General features: G+C 48.0%; 1 protein-coding gene across 3 annotated transcripts; it reads left to right on the forward strand.

The window, feature by feature from the left end:
* The first annotated feature begins 109 nt into the window (after positions 1–109).
* On the forward strand, positions 110–25,118 carry INO80C (INO80 complex subunit C). 3 transcript variants are annotated; one of them, XM_019986887.2, is made up of 5 exons: positions 110–363; positions 15,471–15,581; positions 16,793–16,904; positions 17,837–17,904; positions 24,736–25,118. In XM_019986887.2, exons 1-5 carry the CDS (start codon positions 208–210, stop codon positions 24,865–24,867), a joined length of 579 nt encoding a protein of 192 aa, XP_019842446.1. In that variant the 5' UTR covers positions 110–207; the 3' UTR covers positions 24,868–25,118. The 3 variants fall into 3 exon arrangements, with proteins under 3 accessions (XP_019842446.1, XP_070634849.1, XP_019842447.1); XM_070778748.1 differs by lacking the exon at positions 110–363 and adding an exon at positions 2,089–2,112; XM_019986888.2 differs by lacking the exon at positions 110–363 and adding an exon at positions 2,143–2,343.
* The last annotated feature ends 1,967 nt before the right edge of the window (positions 25,119–27,085 follow it).

The raw sequence follows: 27,085 nt of genomic DNA on the forward strand, positions 1-27,085 counted from the left end.
GGCCCTGGCAGACGCCGTCCCGCCCGGAAGGAACAAACTGTTCCGAGCTCCGCCTTTTAGATCTGGCCCAGAGACAAGTAACGCACGCTCTCCGAGTCCGGGCCGGGTTTTCAAACCATCGAGACGGAAGTACAGCGGGCCGGAAGTTCCAGGGCCTGCACCGGGACCCGAGTGGGGAGGGGGGGAGGAGCAAGGCTCAGGGTGGGAATGGCGGCTCAGATCCCCATTGTGGCCACCACGTCCACTCCGGGGATAGCCCGGAACAGCAAGAAGAGGCCGGCCAGTCCTTCCCACAACGGCAGCAGCGCCGGGGGCTACAGCGCCAGCAAGAAGAAAAAGGTGTCCGCCTCCGGCTTTGCGCAGGTTCGCTGTCACTCGCCTAATCTGCGCGTGCGCGGAAGCCCACATTCCCTTCCCCCTCCCGATCCCAGGGGCTCGAGGGCACATGCGCGGGCCCGAGTGGGTGGGGCTCAGCGAGGCTGGGCGTTTCTTGTGGGCGGGGCCGTACAGTCACACCTCTTTCGTAGATGCGGTCTCTGGTGCGAGTGAAACTTCTCCGCACCCTCTTACTTTGGCTACGTGGGTTTTGATTAAATAACCATCCGCGTTGCATTGTCTAGAACAGGGGAGGTGGGGAGGCTGTTATTGCCTTAATCGTAGGGCCACCTCTTCCCGTCGAAGTCTCGTTTGGAGCGAGGCTGCGGACTTCTCCTTAATGTGAGTTTCAGTTAAGCAGAAGTTCGCGTGTGTCTCGCCTTGCTCCATTCTTCAGACATTTACCAGATACCTGTGAGGTGCAGAGCGCCCTAATGAACCGTGTGGAGGAATATAAAGATGTATTGCTACGGATGATTTCCCTCATCCTCAGGAAAGTGCTTTTTTGACCTTTAGTTTCCCTGCCCCAGAGTAGGTTTAGTCTTACCTCATAGGGTTGTTATGAGGATTCAATGAGATCATGGTCGTAAAGATCTTGAGCACAGCGCCTGGCACGACTTCACCGCATCTGGGCGATCCGGGCTCCACGATTCCAGAAAAGCATTTGCAGCACAAGAGTAGCTTGGTTAGATAAGTGTTTTTCTTGGCTCCTGTATTTTATTTAAAGCCGTGAGAGAGCAAAGATGGAGTGTGTTACTTTGTACTCTCCAACACAAGGTGTAGCATCCTTCACCCAGAAGGATAGTCTAGCGATATTAGCTGTCTATGGTTTTCTCCATTGGTAATTGGTAGCGCACTTTTTCGGAGAAGGCAATGGCACCCCACTCCAGTACTCTTGCCTGGAAAATCCCATAGACGGAGGAGCCTAGTATGCTGCAGTCCATGCGGTCGCTGAGGGTCGGACACGACTGAGCGACTTCCCTTTCACTTTTCACTTTCATGCATTGGAGAAGGAAATGGCAATCCACTCCAGTGTTCTTGCCTGGAGAATCCCAGGAACGGCGGAGCCTGGTGGGCTGCCTTCTATGGGGTCGCACAGCGTTGGACACGACTGAAGTGACTTAGCAGCAGTGCACTTTTTTCCTTTTAAAATATTTGTGTATGATTTGCATACAGTGACATGCAAGAGTAGAGACCAGTGACTTTACATATGTACCCACCTATGTGGCCACCATCCAGATTAGGATAGAGAGCATTTCTAAGAGCCCCAGAATATTCCTTGGTGACCTTTCCAGTTGGTACTCTCTTCCCTCCCAACTGGAGGTAATTGCTACTCTGACCTCTCCCACCATAGACTGACTTTGTCTTTTTGAGCAGAATATAAATGGAATCATACAGAGCATAGGGCTTCCCTGGTGGCTCAGACGGTGAAGAATCTCCTGCAATGCAGGAGACCTGGGTTCGACCCCTGGGTTGAGAAAATCCCCTGGAGGAGGGCATGGCAACCCACTCCAGTATTCTCACCTGGAGTATCCCATGGACTGAGGAGCCTGGTGAGCTGCAGTCCATGGGTCACAAAGAGTTGGACACTCCTGAGTGACTAACACCGTTTCTTTTCTTACAGAGCATATTCTTTTGTGTGTGTTTGGATTTCTCTGTGAAACAGTGTTTCCCCATTTCCTTCTCCAGGGGATCTTCCTGACCCAGGAATCCAACCCAAGCCTTCTGCGTTGACAAGTGGGTTCTTTACCACTGAGCCACCAGGGAACTAAAGTATAAGAATTCTTTACGTATTCTTGGCTGGAAGAAGAAATGGCAGTCCACTCCAGTGTTCTTGCCTGGAGAATCCCATGGACAGAGGAGCCTGGTGGGTTACAGTCCAAGGGGTTGCGAAGAGTCAGACACGACTGAAGTGACTTAGCATGCATGCACTAGCACGCACGGAGTTCTCTGCCAGATATATGCATTGTGAGTACTTTCTCCCAGTATTGTGCTCAGTGCATTTTGATATCCAGCTGTGCCAAGACCAAAGAATGTAGTCAGTACCTATTGAGAGGAATGATTGTCTTGACCCAAGGTAGCACTGCTCATCAACTCCCACCACCACAGCAAGCTTCAGAAAGTGGATGAATGCCTTCTGAATGGGGGGATTTCCAGTAACCCCACTGGGTGGACATCGAAACCTTGCTGGTCTTAGAACTCTCAGTAATGGGAAGGGCTGCCTAGGTTCTTCCTGTGAGTCCCCTCCATCTCAGCAGCCTCAGCCCTTTTTTGGGCTGGAAAGAGAAGGGCATTCCCGGGAATAGTGACTTCTTTGTTCACTTCTCCCCAGCTGGTGTTTAACTAATGAGGTGGATAGCCAGTTACCTGACTCCCACCCTCAGCATCTCACGAAGGAAAAAAAAAATTGTCTTCTGTCTCCAGAAGTCTTAGATTTCCCCCCTGTTCTAACATAGCACCAGGGCTTCCCAAATGGCTCAGTAGTAAAGAATCTGCCTGCAAGGCAGGAGATGGGTTCAGTCCCTGGGTTGGAAAGATCCCCTGCTGGAGGGCATGGCAACCCACTCCAGTATTCTTGCCTGGACAATCCCCATGGACAGAGGAGCCTGGTGGGCTACAGTCCATGGGGTCACAAAGAGTCAGACACGCCTGAGCAATTAAACCACCACCACCACCAACATAACATTGCGTCCTCATTCCCTGGTCCGCAGTAAATGCAGGCATTAGCACAGTGCTGCCCTGAGGGCTGCCTGGCATCTTCCTAAATTGTCCTCAGCCTTCGGTTATGTTTCTGTTGAGTTCAGTCAGCAAGTATTTATATCTGTTCTGTCTCCAGCAGTAAGCTTAAGTTATTTCAGTGGATTATCGCTTGTCTCTGCCCTCCCAAAATCCTTCCAGGAGGAGAGAATGACCTACATATATTGTAGTAGTTTTCTTCTGCTATCATAACAGATGACCACAAATTCTGTGGCTTAGATAACACTGGTTTATCAGTTCCTGGTTTTGTAGGTCATAAGTCCAGGCACAACGAGATAGGTTTGGTTCCCTGGTCCCTGAAATCAAAGTGTCGGCTGGGCTGGTTTGTTGGGTGGATGCTCTGAGGGAGGATCTTTTTTGAGCCTTACTGAGATCGTTGGCAGAATTCAGTTCTTTGCAGTGGTAGGACTGAAGTCCCTGTCTCCTGGCTGTCAGTTCGTCCCCGTCCAAGTTCCTTGACGCACTGTCTCCTCCGTCTTTGAAGCCAACTGTTGAGAATCTCTTTTGTGTCTAATCCCTCTTACTCCTCAAACATCTCTGACTTCTCTTGTCTCTGACTCTGAGCCCAGCTTTAAAGAGCATATGTGATTAGGGCAGGCCCACCAGGATAGTCTCCTTTAAGATCAGCTGACCTGAGACCTTAATTTTATTTCAAATATAAGATATGTGTTGCATTTCCCTTCAATATATCACAGATCGCTTCACAGTGGTACATACATTAGCATTTGCGTAAAAATGGGGTCAAGGTGTGTATACACCAGAGACCTGGAATCTTAAGGGCCATCTCTGAATTCTGCCTGTCACATATCTGAAATGGGAAAATCTCATCATTTCTAACCATGTCCCAAAGCCAGTTATGGGTCTTTTCTGGTATTGGTGCCTTAGTGGTGGGACACAGGAAGATGAAGACTCAGAGCCAGAGATGGTCACCAGAGAAGGAGAAGTGGAGAGAAGAGGGACTAGAGGCGGCCTTTGAGGAATGGACAGTTTGACTAGGGAAGGCCTTCCAGACTTGGAGCTATGCCCAAGTGTCAGGATGCTCAAAGTGTCATCAATGGGAAATGAGTGTTTTTCTATATAAATGATCATAGTTATTGAGTTAAAAGGGACTTTACAGATCTTTCAGTATCTTAAATTTCCCTACTTCAGTCATTTCAGCTATTTTGTGTCTTACAAAAAAATTAAACAGTGTCTGTTAACCTTTCATGGGATTTAAAAATTTACAAAGGACACTCACATAGACATTAGAGTGCTTTTTGAAATTAGTGAAAATAACTTGATGGATTCTTAAGGTGGGTTTTACTTTTCCAGAAGGTGCATGCTTTTTCTGAAGTAAAATTGAATGAATGGATGAAATATAAAGGGCTTACTGCTTGGAAATCCTCAGGGGTTGAAGGGAATATTTTTGACCTGAAAGTATTTGGAGCAAAGCATTTATAGATGTCTCATTTATGTCAGCCATGTAAAGTGATATTAAATACTTTGAGTACTAAAACAATTTTGTTTTATTAGTTCATCAGGATGAATCTTTAGTTCAGCAGAAATCATTAGTGTTTGTGCTTGCTAAGTAGTACATCTGTACAAAACTACAAGTCTTCTTTTTGGATTTAGATTTTCAGTGTAACTAACATATTTATTGATTACTTACATTATAATTTGGAAAGTGCCACCTCCCACCCATTTTGGTCCTGATACTTTGAAAATGACTAGTGTTAAGTTGGGTTGAAAAACAGATACACTGTGCTAAAGTGAAAGCAATCGTGATAAATAATAATAGTTATATTTATTGGGCACTTACTGTGTATACCCTGGAGAAGGCAATGGCAACCCACTCCCAGTACTCTTGCCTGGAAAATCCCATGGACGGAGGAGCCTGGTAGGCTGCAGTCCATGGGGTCGCAAAAAGTCGGGCACGACTGAGCGACTTCACTTTCACTTTACTATGTATACCAAGTACTGTTCTAAGTACTTTCTAATTGCTGTCTCATTTAATTCTCAGAACAACCCTCTGAGAATTGTTATTCTACAGATAAAAAGACAGACGCATAGAGAGGTTAAGTAACTTTTCTGTGGTCACACAGCTGACAAGTGATAGAGTCGGTATTGAGATACAAATGGACTACCCAGAATCTACATTCTTTTTCTTGACTGCCTGTCTTAACATCATTCTTACTGCTCTACATCTGAGAAGATACAATTAGATCTCTAATATAACCATATCCCAGGTGCAGAGAATGCTTTGGGGTGGGGGGAAGATTTTATTAGATCAATACAGGGCATTTTTTTAAATTGGAGGGGAGTTGCTTTACAATATTGCCTTAGTTTCTGGTGTACAACAACGCGAATCAGCTATTTGTTGTTAAGTCACTAAGTTGTGTCTGAATCTTTGCAACCCCATGGACTGCAGCACGCCAGGCTCCCCTGTCCTTCACTGTCTCCTGGGGTTTGTTTAACTTCATGTCCATTGATTCACTGATGCTATATAACCATTTCATCTTCTGCCGCCCCCTTTTCCTCCTGCCGTCAATCTTTCCTAGCATCAGGGTCTTTTCCAATGAGTCTGCTCTTTGCATCAAGTGGCCAAAGTACTGGAGCTTCAGCTTCAGCATCAGTCCTTCCAATGAATATTCAGGGTTGATTTCCTTTAGGATTGACTGGTTTGATCTCCTTGCAGTCCAGGGAATTCTCAAGAGTCTTCTCCAGCACCACAATTTGAAAGCATCAGTTCTTTGGCTGTCAACCTTCTTTATGGTCCAACTGTCACATCCATACATGACTACTGAAAAAATCATAGCTTTGATTAGACGGACTTTTGTCGACCAAGTAATATCTCTGCTTTTTAACCAGCTATAAGTATACATACATCTCCTCCCTCTTGAGCTTCCCTCCCACTCCTACCCCTATCCCACCCCTCTAGGTCATCACAGAGCACCTGAGCTGAGCTCCCTTTGTTATACAGTAAATTCCCACTAGCTATCTATTTTACATATGGTAGTCTATGTGTCGGAGAAGGCAATGACACCCCACTCCAGTACTCTTGCCTAGAAAATCCCATGGACAGAGGAGCCTGGTAGGCTGCAGTCCATAGGGTCGCAAAGAGCTGGACACGACTGGACGACTTCATTTTCACTTTTCACTTTCATGCGTTTGAGAAGGAAATGGCAACCCACTCCAGTGTTCTTGCCTGGAGAATCCCAGGGACAGGGGAGCCTGGTGGGAGGCCGTCTATGGGGTCGCAGAGTCGGGCTCGACTGAAGCGACTTAGCAGCAGCAGCAGCAGCAGCAGTCTATGTGTGTATGTGTGTTAGTCACTCAGTCATGTCTGACTCTTTGTGGCCCCAAGGACTGTAGCCCGCCAGGCTCCTCTGTCCATGAGATTCTCCAGGAAAGAATACTGGAGTGGATTGCCATTCCCTTCTCCAGGGGATCTTTCTGATCCAGGGATCCAACCCAAGTCTCTTGCATTGCGGGCAGTTTCTTTAACACCAAGCCACCAGGGAAGCCCCATGGTAGTCTATATATATGTCAATGATACTCTCTCAATTCGTCCCACCCTCTCCTCCCTCTGTGTCCGCAAGTCCTTCTCTATGAATACAGGGCAGTTTATATTTTCCAAGTGGCTATTCAGGTTAATAAAATCTACAGAGAAACCTAATTGACCTACAGACTAATAGGTTACCTAATCGGCTGATGTATGATGGTGACGCAGTTATCATAACATCATGTAAGCTGAGAGGCAACAGTTGCTTCTTTAGAAGGCTAGTGCAGAGTACAGGGGACAGTAGACTCTTCTGCCATTGGAGGCAGCTGGAGAACACTATCCTGGCTTGCTTTATTCATTTAAGCAAGCGATCATTCTACCTCACCTTTCAAACAAACCATATTTTTAGTTTTCTTTTTTCTATTTTTAAAGTGGCCATAAAACACCAGCCAGTCTTCTTCCCCCACAACTATGATCATTTGTGTTTCCTACTTGTAGATACAGGTTTTCATAAACCATATTTGGTGTATAACATTGTGGGCCCTGCCTTCCACTTAGCATTGTTTCCTGGCCCTTTCTCTGTGTTGATAGTCTTCACAAGGAATTAAGTGCTCTAACTTAATTGACTTGATTGGATGTTAGATTACATCTCACATTTTTGCTGTTTCAAGTAATAACCCTACAGTAGCCCTGCGTTGTAGACTAGGCTCAGGTGTTTGAATCTAGGTTACTATTAGATAGATGTAACTGGGTGTTGGGTTCTTACATGATAGACAAAGGACATTTGTCTCTCTCTGTGTAACCAGAGAGAAGGCCCCAGTTACCCTTCGGTTGGAGTCAGGACCCTGCGAGCTGCCCTGGAGACACGAAGCTGTGTGACTGGGATCTCCAGGCAGGCAAGCTGAGGCCTGGCTGATTCTGGAGTCACGTAGGGGTTGTCAGGTGTTCCTTTGTTGGCGGGTTGGGTTTCTCTTCCTTGGGACTTCAGTTCAGTCGCTCAGTCGTGTCCAACTCTGCGACCCCATGGACTATAGCACACCAGGCTTCCGTGTCCATCACCAACTCCCAGAGCTTGCTCAAACTCATGTCCTCTGTCGTCCCCTTCTGCTCCTGCCCTCAATCTTTCCCAGCATCAGGGTCTTTTTAGCTCTTTCTGTGTTGCAGAGTAGACACCCCTTAGGGCCAGGCGTCACTTCTTTCCTGATCGCAGGGCGGTCATGTCTTCAACCGTTCAGCTCCTAAAGTCTCTTAGCAAAGGAAATGGCAACCCACTCCAGTGTTCTTGCCTTGAGAGTCCCAGGGACGGAGAAGCCTGGTAGGCCACCGTCTATGGGGTCACAAAGAGTCGGACACGACTGAAGCGACTTAGCAGTCACATATTAATTGCAGCCCTGCCTCCCGGACTCAATCCTCCTCTGGACAGAAGGTCTCTCCCTCTCATCTCGTCACTAACAGACCCAGGCGTCCAGCTTGGCAGAAGCCCAGGGGAAGGGAAGACCGAGGGTGGAGTACCACAGAGGGTGGGTTTAAAGGGGAAAGAAAAGCAGAGCACCCAGCCCTGGGCCCAGAGCCACGTGTTCTTTGCACCTGCTCAGAGAGGGAAGCCAGCAGTCGTTGTTTCAGGGTCAGGAAGCGGCTCCGGGTCAACGGTGGCCCATTTGGTGTCAGGATGGTGTCCTTTCCTGTCCCCGCCTCAGCTGCTGGAGGTCTGGCCTGCGGACGGGGAAGCGGCGAGGAAAAGGTGATCAGACAAACAGGAGGGCTCGGTTGGTGCTGGGGTCAGGGCTAGAGCGCGGCCTCGTCAATCCCTTCCTACTGCTGGAGCAGCCCGAGCAGCAGGCCTCTCCTCCCACTGCCTCCCTCCCTCTGGCTGCTGTCTGTCTCCAGGTGGGGTCCCTGCCCTCCCAACCCACGTGGGCTGCAAAGCACCTGCGTTCCTCAGCAGCCCAGGTCCAGCGAGGCATTCCTGCTGCGTCCTCCTGGGCCTCCCAGGACCTGGGAGCAAACAACCCTTATCAAAGGGCTGTTCTGTGTTCCCTCCCGGGATTTCCCTGTGCACCCAGCACCTCTGAGCCTCCCCACTTAGGAGTCGGGGGCTTCCTAGGTAATGAACCCCGCTGCCAATGCAGGAGATATAAGAGACTCGGGTTTGATCCTTGGGTTGGGAAGACCCCTGGAGGAGGGCATGGCATCCCACTCCAGTAGTCTTGCCTGGAGAATCCACGGACAGAGGAACCTGGCAGGCTACAGTCCACGGGGTCACACAGAGTCAGGCAGGACTGATGCAGCTTAGCACACACGCGCACACACTTCTGGTTCAGAAGAAAAAGCTGACGCCCCTGCTGAGGACGGTGCCCTGCGAGCCAGGCATGTTCTGTGGATGGTTCTGGAATCACCAGCAGAGCCTTCTGGGCCTGGTTCTTCATTGCCCTCAAGTATCTCCTCTTTTCTTCTGAGCAGTTCCGTTGGTTTCTTTTCTCCCTGGTGGAAACAGCATTATGTAAGCAGTCATTTTCTTTATGAAAAACTCAGTGAAGCTGAATCTTAAAGTGGATCTGGCCCCAGGATACCTCTTTCACATTCCACCTGTTTTTCTCGAGTTGGCCCCGGCTGGCTGGGCTTTTCTGGTCTGACCTGATGCTCACCATGTAGTTCTTAGAGTTGTTTTTCTCTCTCTCCCTTAACATGGGCCGCCCTATAGGCCCTGTGTCCTGGCAGTCCACACCCACTGGCCTGCTCCTCGCTGGTGTCGTGACCCCCAAAAGCAACGCCTGCCCATTAGCAGCACTCCCCGGTCCCCTGTCCTGCCAGCTCCTGACAACCCCTGGCCTACTCTCTATCTCTGTGAGTTTGACTACTCTAGGTGCCTCAGCTAAATGCAACCATACAATAGGTGGCCTTCTGTGTCTGGCTTCTTTCAGTTAGCATAATATACTCGGGTTTATCCATGTCGTACCATGTATTAGTACTTCATTCCTTCTTACAACTGTAGAATATTCCACTGTATGGATGAACCTCATTTTATTTATGCGCTCATTGGTTGATGGATATTTAGGTTGTTTGTACTTTTGGGTTATTATAAATAATGCTTCTATGAATATTTATGTATGAGTTTTTGCATAAACATTTGTTTTTAATTCTCTTAGCTAAGTACCTAGGACTGGAATTATTAGGTCATATGATAATTCTGTGTTTAACTTTTGAGGACCCACTAGACGTTCTTCCAAGTAACTGCACCTTTGTACAGCTCACGAGCAGTGTGTGAGGGTTCCAGTTTCTCCACATCTTCACCAACACATGTTATTATGCCTCTGAGTAGAGCCATCCTGGTGGGTATGGAGTAATACCTCATTGTGGTTTTGATATATTTCCCTAATGACTAATGATGTTGAGCAAATTGTCCAGGTTTGCCTAGTGGGAACCTCTTCAAACTGACTCTTGTGTCTTTTACTTTACCTCTGTCATTTTTTGAGTGCCATGATGGACTGAACTGTGTTCATTCAAGATTTATTTGTTAAAAGCCTAACCCCCAGCATGCCTCAGAAAGTTACTATATTTGGAAATAGGGCCATTAGTAGTTAAGGTTAAATGAGGTCATAAGGGTGGAGCCCTAATCCGATTTGACTGGTGTCCTCATAAGAGGGAGGCTGTCATAGGGGCGTGTATACACAGTCAGAAGACAGTCACCCACAAATCAAAGAGATCAGTCTCAGGAAAACCCAGCCCTGCTGACATCTTGATCTTGAACTTCTAGTCTCTAGAACCTTAATAAACTAAATTTCTCTTATTTAAACCACCCAGTCTGTGGTATTAATATTTTGTTACACAGCCCTAGCAAACTGATACAAGTGATTTCTTACCTTCTGGCACCAAAAACTCATGCTGTACTTTCTTGCCCCAGTCCTGGAATCAGCTGTTTCTTCAAAGATCACTTGTTCTTGGAGAACAATACCTGGAAACCAGGATCTGAGCACTGGTGTGCCTGTTGCGTGTTGACCAGTAGAAGGTGCACAATGTGAGAGCTGTGAGTTAAGCTTTATTTGGGGCAAAATGAGGACCACAGCCCAGGAGACAGCACCTCAAAGAGCTCGGAGAAACTGCTCCAGAGAGGTAGTGGGGGGTCGATAAATAAGATTTTGGTGAAGAGTTCCATGCAATCAAATGCTTATCTTACAAAAGGTTTTCCTCTAGTCAAGAGGAGCTGATGTCACCATGAAGGGATTTAGTGCTTTTGTAGATAGGAGGAGGTGCAAGGATTGGGACCATGAACTCAGTTCCTGAAAATAAGGAGCTGCTGTCTATGGGGTCGCACAGAGTCGGACACGACTGAAGTGACTTAGCAGTAGCAGCAAGGAGCTGTCCACCAGGCCTCCTGGAGCACAGAGGGCCTCGCTGCTCTTCTCCACCCTGAACTCCCTTCAGGGCATGTGCAGCCGCAGCAGCACGGGGTTCAGTCCTCCACAGAGGCAGAGATGGCAAATGCCCTTGGCAAGCCGATTTGCGGTTGACATGTTCATTGCTTCTAGCCATCTCATTGGAAGCAATTAGGAAATGTAGGGGGTCATGTGTGTGAGTGTGTGTATGACCGTCCCCCATGCTCCTGTATCCATTTCTTTATTATTATTATTTAAAAGAAAAATCTGGCTGCCCTGGGTCTTCATTTCAGCATGTGGACTTTCTCTAGTGGTGATGTGCAGGCTTCTCTTGTTGCACAGCATGGGCCCTAGAGCAGGCAGGTTTCAGGAGTTGCAGCTCGCGGACTCTCTAGTCATGGCCTGTGGGCTGAGTCACTCTGTGGAATTCGGGATCTTAGTTCCCTGACCAGGGATTGAACTCACGTCCCGTGCATCGGAAGGTGGATTCTAAACCACTGGACCATCAGGGAAGTCCCCATTTCCATGTTTATCTTTCTATCTATATGTTAAACCCATGAATTTGTATCGCTAACCTGTGATTTCAGTCCAGTAGCAGGCGGTTCATTCTAGCTGTCCCTCATTCCTTATTTGCCTCATCTTAGAACGCATATTAAGTAGTTTCAGAACCATTAACCTGTACTCCTGGGAGAAACAAACCTCCCAATTGTTCATGGTTCTTTTTGCCTCTCACCTTGAGTTATATTTTTGGAATACTGTGTTCATATCACTAACGTTATTTCTCCCTTCCTCCCTTTTAGTGTGTCTGTGTTATTCACTCAAACCTCAGGTTGTTTTGGTTTCTTGTGTGCATTCCATTTTTTCTATCTGCTGCCCCATACTTGTTGGATTTGTCCATCTATTTGTATGTGAAACTTTAACATTCTAAAGGAGATCAGCCCTGGGTGTTCTTTGGAAGGAATGATGCTAAAGCTGAAACTCCAGTACTTTGGCCACCTCATGCAAAGCGTTGACTCACTGGAAAAGACTGATGCTGGGAGGGATTGGGGACAGGAGGAGAAGGGGACGACAGAGGATGAGATGGCTGGATGGCATGACCGACTCAATGGATGTGAGTTTGAATGAGCTCTGGGAGATGGTGATGGACAGGGAGGCCTGGCGTGCTGCAGTTCATGGGGTCGAAAAGAGTCAGACACGACTGAGCGACTGAACTGAACATGCCTCAAAAGGTCAAAACTACGGACAGCTATACTTGGAGATGTTTACTCCTCTCTTACTTCCACCCTGTTCCCTTGCACCCGCAGGTAACCAAACCCAGTCATTTCTGAATTAGCCTTCCTGTGTTTCTTTGGGTTTGGCTGCTGCTTCCCATCCAGAGGAGATTCCTTACGACAAACCCCTGAACATATACATCTCAAAAACGGATGCTGACAGAGTTATGCTGCATTGTCTTGTTCCTTAACTCCAATCAGTTAATCAGCCAGTGATTATTTGGTGCTTCTCTGTGCTAGGTGCTGGGTTAGACGCAGGCATGGAAGACTGGGCCAGATGGTGAAGCCGGATGTTCAGGCCCCTGTGTCTTCTCACTCTCGGGTTGGCCCCTCTCCTCATCTGTTCACCTCTCTCCTCTGTGTCTCCTTGTTCCAGTCTGTTGTTCCCTGCCTGTTTCACAAAGCTGCTATCATTTCATTGACTACTTGCATGCTAAGTCGCTTCAGTCATGTCTGACCCTCTGCAACCCTATGGACTGAAGCCCACCAGGCTCCTCTGTCCATGGGATTCTCCAGGCAAGAATATTGGAGTGGGTTGCCAATTCCTACTCCAGGGGATCTTCCCAACCCAGGAATTGAACCCAGGTCTCTCATGTCTTCTGCGTTGGCAGGCAGGTTCTTTACCACTCAAACCACCTGGGAAGCCCTTCATTGACTAACCAAGAGTTAAATACAGCTGTTAATTATGTATCCAATTTATGATATTACTCTTACCAATAGTCAACACAAAATAGCATTGACAACTGGCCAAAACTGCGCAAGGCAATGTTGGTTACTGATTAAATGTGATGGGAAAAAACCAAAGCTCCATCAAATTGGGTCTCCCAGGACACATATATTAATACCCACAGAAATTTTAGGACCATGAAGGAAAAATCACAAGGGTAATGGAAGTTAGTTACATACAAAATGCTAGATCTTATCTTTCTTGTAAAATTAAAACTGACATGAGCTAATCCCGACGGAAATTTTTATGAAGCATAAATAAAAAATGGAAAACACTGAAGACCATTTATGCTGGCAGAAAATGACTCCATGGGTTTGGGGACCAGAAAATACAAATTACAGGAGGGAGGGGGAGAGAGAGGGGAGGCTGGAAAGGAGGCCGGCATTTGTGCCTGATCCCAAGGGTGGTGGGAAGCCCTGGGCAGCTGTCAGCAGGGGACAGACATCAAACTTACATCTTAACAGTGTGTCGCTGAGCATGCTGCAGAGAATGGAGTGGGCCTCAGGCCTCCTCTGAACCCCACAACTGAGGAAGGGCCAGATAAAGGAAGGACTGTGGGAGGGAGGGGTGGAAAGGAGAAGAAAGAGAGAGAACTATGGCTACATATGGTGGGGAAAGGATGACGAATCGGAGGGATCTTAGTTCTTAGAGAGTGGACATCTGAGCAGACCTTGGAGAGGAGAAAAGTTAGGAGAAGCCAGGAATGGGGGGACGGATGAGGGGAGGGGCCATCCGGATAGCAGAGGGGTCATGCACAGGCCCAGGGTCGGGGGAGGGGGGAAGGGAGGGGAGACCCTGGAGAGGAGTCTGGGAAGTGTCTGAGGAGAAGCCCTTCAGGGGGCTGTTGCAACAGAGTGAGTGGTCCCCATCTCCCCCTCCCGCCTTCCCCCACATGGAGGCCATTTTAGGGGGGCAGGTAGGGGTGGGATCTATACATACAACCAGAACTCTCGCACTCTGCTGCTAGGAGTGTGAAAGAGGGCAGCCCGTTTGGGAAAGTGGTATGTCAGTTTCTTATCCCTGGGTTGGGAAGATCCCCTAGAGGAGGAAAATGGCAACCCACCCCAGGACTCTCTCCTGAAAAAACCCAATGGACAGAGAAGGCTGGCAGGTCACAGGCCAAAGGGTCACAAAGAACAGGACAGGACGGAGCGACTACACACGCACACACTAGTCGGTTTCTTACAAACACGTGCTTACTGTGTAACCTGACCATCCCACATGTAGATGTTTACCCAGGAGAAGTAAAGACATACATCCATGCAGAGGCTTGTACAGAACGTTGGCAGCAGCTTTATTTATAATAGCTGAAGGCTGAAAGCAACCCACATTTCATCAGCAAGAAAATGGGTAAACACACTGTGTACATCCTATTCAGGGGAATACCACCTTAAGAGCGGTATACAAATTCTGTGCAACAAACCACCGGTCCATGCTGTGACATGGATAAACCTCAGAAACTCCATGCTGGGAAGCCAAACACAGCAGACAGCACGTGCTGTCGGATTTCACTCATAAAGTCTAGAACGGGCCAAAGTAACGTGGGATTCAGAACAATGGTGGACCATGAAGGTGGAAGATACTGACCAGGAGGAGGCCTGAGGGAACTTTCTGAGAAAGATGGAAAAAGTCTGTCTCCACAGGGATCTGGGTTACACAAATGGAAACATTTGGCAAAACTCATGAAATCTACACTTAAGATCTGTGCCTTTCACTGTGTATAAATTGTGTATCCATTAAAAAACAGTTTATTGCAGTCTGGGAAGATTGGAAATTGCAATACAAATCAGAAGTGATTTCTTGCTTTGGCTTGTTTTTTTTTTTCTTCTTGATTCTTAGCTTAAAAGGCATTTTGTTTTAAAGTCCGGGAGCCTGCTTGTCAGGGCGCTCTCTGCTGCAGCCAGCTGAACCGAGGCCTCCTGCCTCCTCTCCGTCTATTGTCCTCGCTCAGAATGCTCACAATGCATTCTGTTGTGCCCTGAAGCGTGCCAGCACCAGCCTGGGTTCTCTGATTGGAGACCCTTCAAGGGACTGGAATCTTTTTGGTCTTAATGTTTCAAGACATAATTTAACAAGATCAGTAGGAGCAGGGGCCACGTGGAGTCACAGGGATGGTGGGGCTTTGGCATTGGCCCCAGCTGGATTGAATCCAGAGGCAGTTACTGTGGGGCCTTGGACCTGTCCGCCTGAGCCTCAGTTTTCACCTTGTAGTGGTAGGACACCTGTGCTTGGCACACAGAGGAGCCAGGACGTCTGGTAGCTGGGGTCCCCCGGCTGCCTCCACTGTGGCCTCTGCACAGACAGGTGCAGATCCCAGCCTGGCAGGTTCTCCCCCGACCCCACCCCATGCAGATCCCCGTCTGGGGCTCCGGGCACCCTGTCTGCTCTCCTGTGTCTGGTGCTGTCATCTTACATCTTGTTGAGAGCTGAGTTAGGAAGCTCAGCTAAAGGACACTGACCCCATACTATTCTTATTTTGTTTTAAGGGTATCAGCATGGATGGTGTGACTGAGAATAAGATGGTGCCCTCTGATTTTAGCACAGGACCCATGGAGAAAGCTGCCAAACCATTGCCATTTAAGGATCCCAACTTTGTGGTAAGCATCTAAAGTGAAAGTGTCCACTGATCAGTCATGTCTTACTCTTTGCGACACCATGGACTGTAGCCCACCAGGCTCCTCTGACCATGGAATCCTCCAGGCAAGAATACTGGAGTGGGTTGCTATTCCCTTCTCCAGGGTTTCCTCCCGACCCAGGGATTGAACCCAGGTCTCCTGCACCGTCAGGTGGGTTCACTATGCTCTGAGCCCCAGAAGCATCGAATTTGTTTTATAAATAACCAAACCACCATGCCTCGGCCTCTGATCTCACTCGGTCGGTCTGGAGCCCAGACAGCGCTGGTGGCCTTTCTCCTTCAGTCTGCATCACCACGCCCTCCGCCGGGGACTGTGGTTTGAGGTCTGGGGGCAGGACAGCCCTTCCTGTGGCTCTCCCAGTTCCCAAGGATTTTGTGGAATTCATTCAGTGATACTGTTTTTAGGGTGTCATTTCCAGGATGATTGCTTGCCTTCCTTTTTTCGTGAGATTTAGATGAGGTGTGCAGTAATTATAGGAGGAATGCGCCTCACTAATTTCTTTAGGTACATCTAAGGTCTTGTGCTATCAAGTAGATATAGGTGCCTCTTTCTTTTGTTCTTGAGGGGTAGGATAAATTCCATGATTCTGATTATACCATTACAGTTTATTTTTCACTAATTACCTTTGAAAATTCAGCATTAATAGTGCCTGTAACTTTTGTGTTCTTTCCATTTTATCTTCACAAGACAAAAAAGAAAAAAAATTTCCAGAAAGCTTGCTGTGTCATGAGGGAGGCTTCTTTGGGTTTTCCTGGAGCCCCAGTAATTTACAAGGTGGAGACTGGCCCTCAGAAGGGAATTGAGAGATGTGGTCATGTGTTTAAATCTAACTTTGTAGTAAACTTACTTTAAAGTAGTGAGAAATTCATGAGTGAATTCCATAAAGTTAGACCCAATAAAGGATGTGATTTTCTATGTACATATTAAAAGAATAACCCTTTATTTCTGTTCCATCAGCGACTAACTCATGCATTTTAAAAATCCAAAAGCTGTGTTTTTTTATAAGTAAGCTTAAGGTATATGGTGTAATATGTTTTTTTAAAGCCTTAGGGTATACTGACTGTTGATTGAATGAAAGGTTTATTACAGTTATGAATAAGCATAAATGTCAGATTCTGAAATGATCGTCTCCATTGATTTTTGTTTCTTCTAATCCACGCTTGCGCCTCGAGCATTCTGGCCATGGTGGTGCAGTGGCTGGCAAGAAGAACAGAACCTGGAAGAACCTGAAACAGATCCTGGCTTCTGAAAGGGCATTGCCATGGCAACTGAATGATCCCAACTGTGAGCTGTCTAGACCCTCCTATGTGTTCATAATGTTCAGCCTAGGAACCTTCTTATAACAAACCTGCATTATCTTATCATGTTTGCGTTCATGGAGAAACATTTTCTAGCTTAGGAATTTTACAGTGGTATCAATATAGGAAGATTATGTGTGTGTTTCCTCATAGCTTTATACTCTGTGTTGAATCTGTGTGTATTGGCGTTGTCATGGATGTGTGGTTTTTAGTGTCACTGTTAACATTTCAATCTGGAGAAGCAGGTCCAGATATGATGATATGGGTGTTGCTGTTAGACAAACTGCTTATTCAAAAGTCTACTCTTAAAATGTGTTTCCAAGTAAAATGTTGCCCAAGCTTTAGGAGGGTTTCTCACCACCAGCTTAAAGGCCCGCTCTGTTTTACTCTCCAAGCCAGTGTTTTTCAGAGTTAATGCTTTATACTACAGTATTTCCGAATGTCTGTTGTATGTTCTGCTCCACTTTAGTGGAAAGTACAGGTTCAAAGTTCCTTCCATCTCCTGCCCCACGGCGTGTGTTTCGTCGGGGTGACTCAGACTGATGACAGATGAGCTAGTCAGATGCCTGGGTGTGGACATTCCGGTGTCCGGATGCTCAGATCCAATTAGTGGGTTCTTGACACCTCATCACCATCAGCCTGTGTAGCCAGAGACTGTGAAAGCAGCTGGTGGGCCAATGAGCTTTCTGGTGGTTCTGCTGGAGTGGAGGGTCCCTGGGGACAAGGCAGAGCCATACTTGAAGACTGTGCTTGGCCTATGGCATCCTGTATTATTTCCCCAGAGAATTCTCTGAGCACTTAATCACAAGGTAGAAAGTTTGGGAATATTATCAAGCAATATTTTTAGGGAAAAAGGGGAAGGGATCTGAATGCTTTAAAGCCAGTTCAGTTAGCTTCTTGTTTTTTTTTTTTTTCCAGACTTCAGTATTGATGCTCCTCCATCCTTTAAACCAGCTAAGAAGTATTCTGATGTTTCAGGTCTTCTTGTGAGTATCATCACACCTCTATGTCATATAACACTGAGCCGAAAAGGAGATTTCACTGTCCCCTCTATTTAGACAGTGTTGAATAGCGACACTGGTCCTGCCTGGGGCTCGTGTACTGGGAACAGGTGATGGGTTTGTACAGAAGCGTTTATGCAGTTATTTAAGAGCGGCAGCGACCAAGAGCGGGGACTTCCCAGGTGGCTTGGTGGTAAAGAATCTGCCTGCCACGCAGGAGACACGGGTTCTATCCCTGGGTCGGGAAGATCCCCGAGAGAAGGACATGGCAACCTCACTCTGAGTATTCTTGTCTGGAGAATCCCATGGACAGAAGAGCCTGGTGGGCTACAGTCCATGGGGTTGCAAAGAGTTGAACATGACTTAGCAACTAAAAGGCAGCAGCAGCAACCTGGGGCATCCGTGTGGGCAGCCTGGAGCAGGCGTTGCTCCAGAAAGCAGGAGACCTGGGTATTACTTTCCTTTCCTCTCCTTGTTAACTATATGAGATAACATGAAAGAAACTTTTTTTTTTTGTTGGCTAAAGTTAAAAAAATTCCCTGCATCTTAGAGATGATTGTACTTAAAAAAAAAAAAATGTAAACTTTTCTAAAGAGGCACTACAGTGAAGATAGTGGTTTTCATATTTATTTTTAAGCATCAGAATCCCTTTTCCAATGAAAGCTTTTACAGAATGCCCTGGAGCCCACCTGCTCACTGTGGCCCCATGTGGGTCTGGTCCTCTGTCCTTCTGCCCACTCCCCACCACAGGGACCCCTGTGGTGCTTCTAGGGGACACAGTTTGAAAACCAGCAGTGTCGTTCGATGAGTGGGACTTGGGCAAGTCCATGAACCTCGGTGTACCCCAGAGAATCTTGTTTCCTTATTTTCAGAATGTGGATGAAGTATAGAAGTTTTTAGAACTTTGTCATGCTTTTTCATTATTATTAGATTTGGAAGGTGGGCTTCTTCTCATAACTGTGGAAATAATGAGACACTTCATTTTTTGAAGCCCATATACCTCATTTAAATTCTTTACTTTTTTATGAAAATATATGACTCCAACCTCTGTAACAAACTAAATTAATGATACACATTTTACACTAGGAAAGATTTTTTTTTTAATTAGTTTTCCTCTCTGGATTAGTTGTATGTTTTTAGCTTTTCTTCCAGAGAGGAGCATATACTCTTCAGACTTATTAACACAGACCTTAAATATAATGAGCCTAAGAAACAGGGAGAGCAGCAGTGTGGGGGGTGGGGGAAGGGAGCGGTGTGTGGGGGTTGTGTCTGGTGGGCTCTTCCTTTCATCTGTTCATGGGCGTGTGTCTCTTCCGAAAGGTCCCCTGAGGGAGCTTCCATTTGAGAGAAATGTAGTTTTAGGCTATCTCTTGTCTCCTGCCAGAGAATAGTTGCCTTGTATATTTGACCCATTTTAGTAGCTGTTTATGGAAGGAGAACTAGTCTCGCACCAGTTATTCTGTTCTGGCCCAAAGTGGAAATTTTCCCCTGTTCCATTTTGTGCTGAGCTTGTAGCAGCCATGGTTTATGACTTGGAGGGTGGCCCCTTAGATCATAGCTTTATCGTCACCGTTTCCAGGCAGCTCATCTGCTAATACAGTGGTTTTTACACATTGAAGGTGAAGTCGTTCAGTCGTGTCCAACTCTTTGAGACCCCTTGGACTGTAGCCTACCGTACTCCTCTGTCCATAGGATTTTCCAGGCAAGAGTACTGGAGTGGGTTGCCATTTCCTTCTCCAGAGGATCTTCCTGACCCAGGGATCGAACCCGGGTCTCCCGTACTGTAGGCAGATACTTTACTGTATGAGCCACCAGGGAATTTTGTTCATGTTGAAAAGCATTGTTCCAGGCCCCTTTATGCCGTTGGTAAAGGACTTGTCATGTTATACATAACCTTTTGCCCTACTGTATGTAAGAATTAACACATTCTGAATATACAAAGAACTCTACCAAATCATTGAGGGGCTTCCCTGGTGGCTCAGATGGTAAAGAATCTGCCTGCAATTTCAGGTTTGATCCCTAGGTCAGGAAGATCCCCTGGAGAAGGGAGCAATCCCATAGAAGAATCAACTAAAAGATTATGAATAGACAATTACAAGGATGAAACGCAGATGTTAAGTTTCACTGAAACTGATAAATAGATGTTCAGTTTCACTGATAGTTAGAAAAAAGACCCATTGAATAGGGGAGAAATGAAGACATTGGCTTCTATGCCTTGCCATCAACATACAGAAATGGACATCCTCCTATATGGTTGTTTTGAGATGGGAGTTACATTGGTGCATATTCTTAGGAAAACAAATGGTAAAGGTCAGTTTTCATTCTGATCCCAAAGAAAGGCAATGCCAAAGAATGCTCAAAGTACCGCTCAGTTGCACTCATCTCACACGCTAGTAAAGTAATGCTCAAAATTGTCCAAGCCAGGCTTCAGCAATATGTGAACCATGAACTTCCTGATGTTCAAGCTGGTTTTACAAAAGGCAGAGGAACCAGAGATCAAATTGCCAACATCTGCTGGATCATGGAAAAAGCAAGAGAGTTCCAGAAAAACATCTATTTCTGCTTTCTTGACTATGCCAAAGCCTTTGACTGTGTGGATCACAATAAACTGTGGGAAATTCTGAAAGAGATGGAAATACCAGACCACCTGACCTGCCTCTTGAGAAATCTGTATGCAGGTCAGGAAGCAACAGTTAGAACTGGACATGGAACAACAGACTGGTTCCAAATAGGAAAAGGAGTACATCAAGGCTGTATATTGTCACCCTGCTTATTTAACTTCCATGCAGAGTACATCATGAGAAACGCTGGACTGGAAGAAGCACAAGCTGGAATCAAGATTGCTGGGAGAAATATCAATAACCTCAGATATGCAGATGACACCACCCTTATGGCAGAAAGTGAAGAGGAACTAAAAAGCCTCTTGATGAAAGTGAAAGAGGAGAGTGAAAAAGTTGGCTTAAAGCTCAACATTCAGAAAATGAAGATCATGGCATCTGGTCCCATCACTTCATGGGAAATAGATGGGAAACAGTGGAAACAGTGTCAGACTTTATTTTTCTGGGCTCCAAAATCACTGCAGATGGTGACTGCAGTCATGAAATTAAAATACGCTTACTCCTTGGGAGGAAAGTTATGTCCAACCTAGATAGCATATTCAAAAGCAGAGACATTACTTTGCCAACAAAGGTCCGTTGAGTCAAGGCTATGGTTTTTCCTGTGGTCATGTATGGATGTGAGAGTTGGACTGTGAAGAAGGCTGAGCTCCGAAGAATTGATGCTTTTGAACTGTGGTGTTGGAGAAGACTCTTGAGAGTCCCTTGGACTGCAAGGAGATCCAACCAGTCCATTCTGAAGGAGATCAGCCCTGGGATTTCTTTGGAAGGAATGATGCTAAAGCTGAAACTCCAGTACTTTGGCCACCTCATGTGAAGAGTTGACGCATTGGAAAAGACTCTGATGCTGGGAGGGATTGTGGGCAAGAGGAGAAGGGGACGACAGAGGATGAGATGGCTGGATGGCATCACTGACTTGATGGACGTGAGTCTGAGTGAACTCCGGGAGTTGGTGATGGACAGGGAGGCCTGGAGTGCTGTGATTCGTGGGGTCGCAAAGAGTCAGACATGACTGAGTGACTGAACTGAACTGAGGGAGACAGGAAAGTAGAGGCCTACAATGTAACAACTTCTCTTCCAGCCAGTGCCTTAGAGAAATAGTGTGTACAAGGAGCTTCATGCAGAAATGCTCATGAGAAAACGTGCAAGCAAAACATTGAAAGCAACATAAAGGTCAACCGGGGTGGGGCGGGGTGAGGGGCGCTTCCCAGGTGGCGCTAGTGGTAAAGAACCCACCTGCCAATGCAGGAAGAGTTGCAGTTCAACCCCTGGGTCGGGAAAATTCCCTGGAGGAGGGCATGGCAACCCACTCCAGTATTTCTTGCCTGGAGAATCCCATGGACAGAGAAGCCTGGTGGGCTACACAGTCCATAGGGTCACAAAGAGTCGGACATGACTGAAGTGACTAAGCACACATTCAATGTGGGGTAGGGGTTCATCCTGTTCTGTGAGGTTGATGTATAGGTAAAAACATGGATAAACTTTTAAGATGTGGTACAAAGCAGTGTAAGTGCACGGTACTACCAAGTAAGAATAAACACCCAGTCACCGGGCGCTTCTCTGGCATATGTGCGTGTGTGTGTGTGTGTGTAAGAGTATGTGTATATAAAGTCTGGAAAGGTGCCCACCTAGCAGTGATTTCTACAGGGGAAGATAAAGGACTTGTTGTTGTTTGGCCACTAAATCATGTCCAGCTCTTTGCAGCTCCATGGACTGTAGCCCCCCAGGCTCCTCTGTTGATGGGATTGCCCAGGCAAGAACATTGGAGTGGGTTGCCATTTCTTTGGGGATCTTCCCAGTCCAGGGATCAAACCCAGTCTTCTGCTTGGCAGGCAGTTAGACTTGTAAAAGGAGACTGTAGTCTTATTGACAATGTTTTTCTTTCTTTTTTTGTTAAGAGAAGAATATGTTCACCTGCTACTTGTATAAATTAAACTTATGTAATTAAAAAATAAAGCCAGGCTTGTGTTTACGCTGACACGTCTGTTCCAGTGAGGGGCTGTTTCCCTGTGTGGGGGCCTGGCCAGAAGGCCCACAGGGTCACACCTGTGTTGAGCCCTGGTTACAAGGCTGTGGAAAGTGCTTCAGCCCTGGGGGAAGTGGGGGCCAGCGTTCACTGCCCAGCTCCCTGCAACAAGGGAGGCGATAAAGCCACTTGCTGCCTGCCCTCTGAGGAGGGGGCCTTGGCTTCATTCAGGCTGGAGGGACGGAGTCCAGAGGAGGACAGACCACAGGAGTCCAGCTCCCTGCTCGTTCATCTCTGGGGGGTCCCCGGCCTCCTTCCCTCTGTTCAGAACACTCGGTCAGGTCCGGTCTGTGCAAGTTTACATTGACCTTCCTGTCGGTGCAGCGGTGCCCTGAGTCCCGCAGTATCGATTCAGCAGCCTTCCTGGCAGTAAGGTCTGAACTTGGGCGGGCTGGCAAGGCACAGCTTGATGTTGGGAGTGAGGCAGCCACAGAGATGGAGGCAGGCCAGGGCTGGTTCATCCGTGAAGGCCAGATGATCAAAGCCAGATGCATTCGCCGGCACCTCTGCTGGGAACTGCAGGGCAGCCTCCCCTGCCAGTCAGTGCATCTCACTGCCTCATGGTCCCTCTGAAGGGACCCGCTGCTGTTTTTCTAGTTAAGCCTTCCTTTACACGAGCGTCACTGAAGGAAACATTGTACAGAGAGGCAGTCGCTGGATTAAGGCAAAGGATCAAAGGTTTGTTTTGTATAGAGCTTTAATTAATCTTAGCTTTTTAGGGATAATCTCAGTTTCCTGATATGCAGACCTTAAACACTTTAGGAAGCTCCCTGTGGTAGAACTGAGACTTTTTAGAGATTGAGAAACTCATGACTCAGTCTCTTCAGCTTGTTGCCTCTTCACCCAGCCTCTCTCCCTCCTGAAATCATCGCATCGCTGGGCGTCTGGGTCCACGCAGTCGACCGGCGCTGGCACAGATGATCCACACTTGAGTAATTGGCTGCTATCTGTCTAGACGTTAGTGGCATCTTTTCTAATTTCTTAAAGGAATTCCAAATGACTCACCCTCGTGTTTTCTGTTTCAAAGTCTATAGGAGCCGTGTGCCCTGAGGTAGACAGTAAGTGAGTGTTTTCTCCACTTTGCATATGGGGAGAACAGGCCAAAAGAGAAATGTGATATGTCAGCGGAAACAACTTCTCTTTTCCGTGCTTGTGCTGGTCGTTCATTTGTTCATTCACCCACTCATCCCTCTTTTATGGGACAAGCACTCACCGTAGGCCCACTGTGTGCTCTGCATCGCGCCAGGAGACAGTGCAGCTGGGATCCAGTGATAAGCAGACCACGGGGTTCTGGCCTCATGGAGCCTCACAGCCTAGACTTCAGTCAGAGTCACACAGATAATAAACGTAAAAGCAGCAGAGATATGCATTCCACCGGAGACAGAGGTGCTGAGGTGAACGCCAGGGTGGGGTCCTGACCCGCCTACAGGGGCAGATAAGGCTTCCCAGATGATATGACTTTGGGGGCTGAGCCCTGAAGGTGATTGCTGAGCAAGGAAAGGGCGAATGGGCAGGACAGGAAGGAGGGTGTCAGAGCCAGGGTAGCTGGAACCAGAGAGTGGGGTACACGTGGCTGAGGAAGAGGCTCGGGAAGCGGGGGCTTCTAGGCAGTGTCTGAGGAGCCATGCTGTGGCCTTGCGCCTTTGTCCTGAGAGCAGAGAGAAGAGCCGTTGAGAGATTTCATGAGAAAAGACATGATCAGAATTGCAGGTTGTGACAATGCCCCTGGCTGCGGGTGTTGATGGCAGTCCCTTCCAGTGGAAGAGGGTGGGGTGGCCATCCCAGCCCTGCAGGGGAGCCCTTGGGGGGCCTTGGGAGAGGCCTGGGGTGGGGGGACCAGGAGAGGAGCGCCCCTGGAGTAGGTGGAGTGGGGGCGGGTGCATTCTGGACGGGTGCCTGCCGCCCTGAGGCGCCAAGCAGAAGATTCCCCAGGTGTCTGCTGTGGTTATTCCCCTTCTTTCCTGTCCATACCCTGAAGCATCTCTCAAGTCTGGGGAGATTAACTTGTCTTTCCCACAGTGAGTGATTTGGCTTTCTTGGTGACAGAGTCAGACATGATGAAGATACATTGATTGCACTTTGAGTAAAAACCAGAAAACTAATTTTTAACTTGAACTTGAATCTCACTGCCAACAACACCTCTCTGCCCTTCTCTCTGCCTGTTTTCTCACCCAGGCCAACTACACGGACCCGCAGAGCAAGCTGCGCTTCAGCACCATCGAAGAGTTCTCCTACATTCGACGGCTGCCGTCCGACGTGGTCACGGGCTACCTGGCCCTGAGGAAAGCCACAAGCATCGTTCCCTGAGCCTGGAGAAACGGAGATGAGGTGGAAAACCATTTCCCAAGGCAGACTTTGGGCTCAAGATTTTGTTTTATGGAAACAAACTCCTGCTGTCAATCTGGAAATGTCAGTGCTGTGCCTTGGAAAGAATGTTTGGCTTTCATTGAAGGAGGGTTTTTTTTTTTTCTGTTTTCCCTCCAAGTGTGATATTTCCTGTTGAATTAAATTATACTTCAGTTGTTGCCTCAAATAAAGTTGTTTGACAAGAAAGAAAATTGTGCTTTTAGTTTAACCCAAGTAAGTCCTCGAATTTTGGCTTCAAAGCTATGGAGTCTCTTATAACACGTTTAAAGACTCTACGATGCATCCTGATGGTAAGGCTGGATTATCCCTGATCCCTGTGACCCCCGCTTTGAGCACGTTCATCTCTGTCTCTGATCAGAATGCTTGGAAGAGGTCCAGAACTGGGGCTGGAGGAGAAAGCACAGAGGAGCTCACCCTGTTGCCCTGGCTTGATCCTTCCCTTGGGCCTTGGTCTCTGAATCAGCCTCGCTTCTCAGCCTCCAGAACCTGTTAGGTAAGCCACTGACGGTTTGTGGCATTTAGAGCAGCCTGAGCTGACTGAAACACTAGCTCTGGCCTATTTCTGGAGGTATGGGGTGTGACCCTTGTAACCCCTTCCATGGGGGCGTCTGTCTGGGCACGGGAAGCCACCCGCTTCCCCTCCTCCGAGAGGAAAGCAGTCTGGGCCTGGAGGAGATGGGCTTTGAGCCCCTCTGAGCCCCATTCCCGCAAGTCTCTGGGGAGGGGAGAGTGGAACCAGGCCTTGGGGCTGGCTCTGCTTTGGAGATTAGGTCCCCAAGTTCCTTTTCTTTCTTAGGGAAAGCCCCTCTGGGTGGTGGTGTTTTTCAGTTGCTAAATTGTGTCCAACTCTTTGCAGCCGCATGGACCTCAGCACACCAGGCTTCCCTGTCCATCACCAACTCTCAGAGTTTGCTCAGACTCATGTCCATCAAGTCGGTGATGCCATCCAACCATCTCATCCTCTTTCGGCCCCCTCTCCTGCCCTCCATCTTTTCCAGCATCAGGGTCTTTTCCAATGAGTTGGCCCTTCGCATTAGGTGGCCAAAGTATTGGATGAGAGAAAGGGAAAACAAGGTCGAGAGTCGGCTGGGGGCTGCCTGCAGGGCCAGCGGCAGCTGCCTGGAATCCTGTGTCATTCAGCCCCTGCCCCGTAGCTGGGCGGGGTGAGGGGGTGGGAGGGGTGCTGTGTGCTTCCCCCTCCCCCATGAAAAGGGACTGGCTGACGGCCAGGAGAGCGGGGACCTTTCCTAAGCCTGTGGGCCCTGAAGCACTCAAGGCTTCGCTGAGGCACTAAGCACTAACAAAACCATCTGAGGCCTCAGCGTAACTCAGACACCCGCCCCCAGCAGGGTGTCTGAGCCATAGATCAGGGGTGGGGCCTGAGAATCTTCATTTCTAACTAACGAGACTGATGTTGCTGACCCAGAAGCCGCACTTTGAAACCCACCGCCGACACAGAAGTTCTCTGCAAGGCCAGAGGCTGCTCCCTGGGTTCCTGCACTCGCCCTGGGAAACTCACATTTCTGTTGAAATCAAGGAGCCAGTGAGTCACGGGACCTTCCTGCCCCACTTCCACCGTCTGTGACATGCAGAACGCCTGGGGCAGGTGCACTTCTTTTCCAGGAAGGGCCCCCATTTGGTTAGTGGCCCACTATCCAGTTCTAACCATGTCTAGAAATGGCAGTTCTAATCATTTTTAACCCTGCTTGCTGGCCGCTACCTCAGTCCTGACTTCAGACTCTCCTGGGCCATGTCCAGGAAGAAAGAGAGCCCCCACCGGGCACATGTCCATGGTGGGGGCCACAGACCCCTGTGGGCTTCTCAAGGTTGGGGATGGGCAGTGGAGGTGTGCCACCCGCTCTCTGGAAGTCACCTGGGACCCGTTAAATGCAGATTCCTGGGCTACACACTAGACTTCTAACCAGTGCAGGGAGTGGAGCGCGGGCATCTGCATTTGACCCGTATTCCGCTGTGACTGTGAGGCACAGGAGGGTGAGACCGCCGCCTTCCGCAGCCAGAGGGGAAGCACGTATGCCGGACACCTGGCTCCCTTCTTTCCTGTTCCCCTGCCAGGTCTTCCTTGCCAGCCCTTATTTTGGCCAGAGAGCTGAGTTCTGAAGGTCAGGTCACTTCTCTCACCCCAAGCAACGGGGATCCA

Source organism: Bos indicus, chromosome 24 (assembly GCF_029378745.1).
Source record: "Bos indicus isolate NIAB-ARS_2022 breed Sahiwal x Tharparkar chromosome 24, NIAB-ARS_B.indTharparkar_mat_pri_1.0, whole genome shotgun sequence".
NCBI classification, from domain to species: Eukaryota; Metazoa; Chordata; class Mammalia; order Artiodactyla; family Bovidae; genus Bos; species Bos indicus.

Bases quoted from the DNA above. Each gene is read 5' to 3' on its own strand.
- INO80C (XM_019986887.2), top strand. From the start codon at position 208: ATGGCGGCTCAGATCCCCATTGTGGCCACCACGTCCACTCCGGGGATA. The intron at 15,582-16,792 runs GTAAGCATCTAA...TTGCGCCTCGAG, and splicing joins TTAAGGATCCCAACTTTGTG to CATTCTGGCCATGGTGGTGC. The intron at 16,905-17,836 runs GTGAGCTGTCTA...TTTTTTTTCCAG, and splicing joins GCAACTGAATGATCCCAACT to ACTTCAGTATTGATGCTCCT.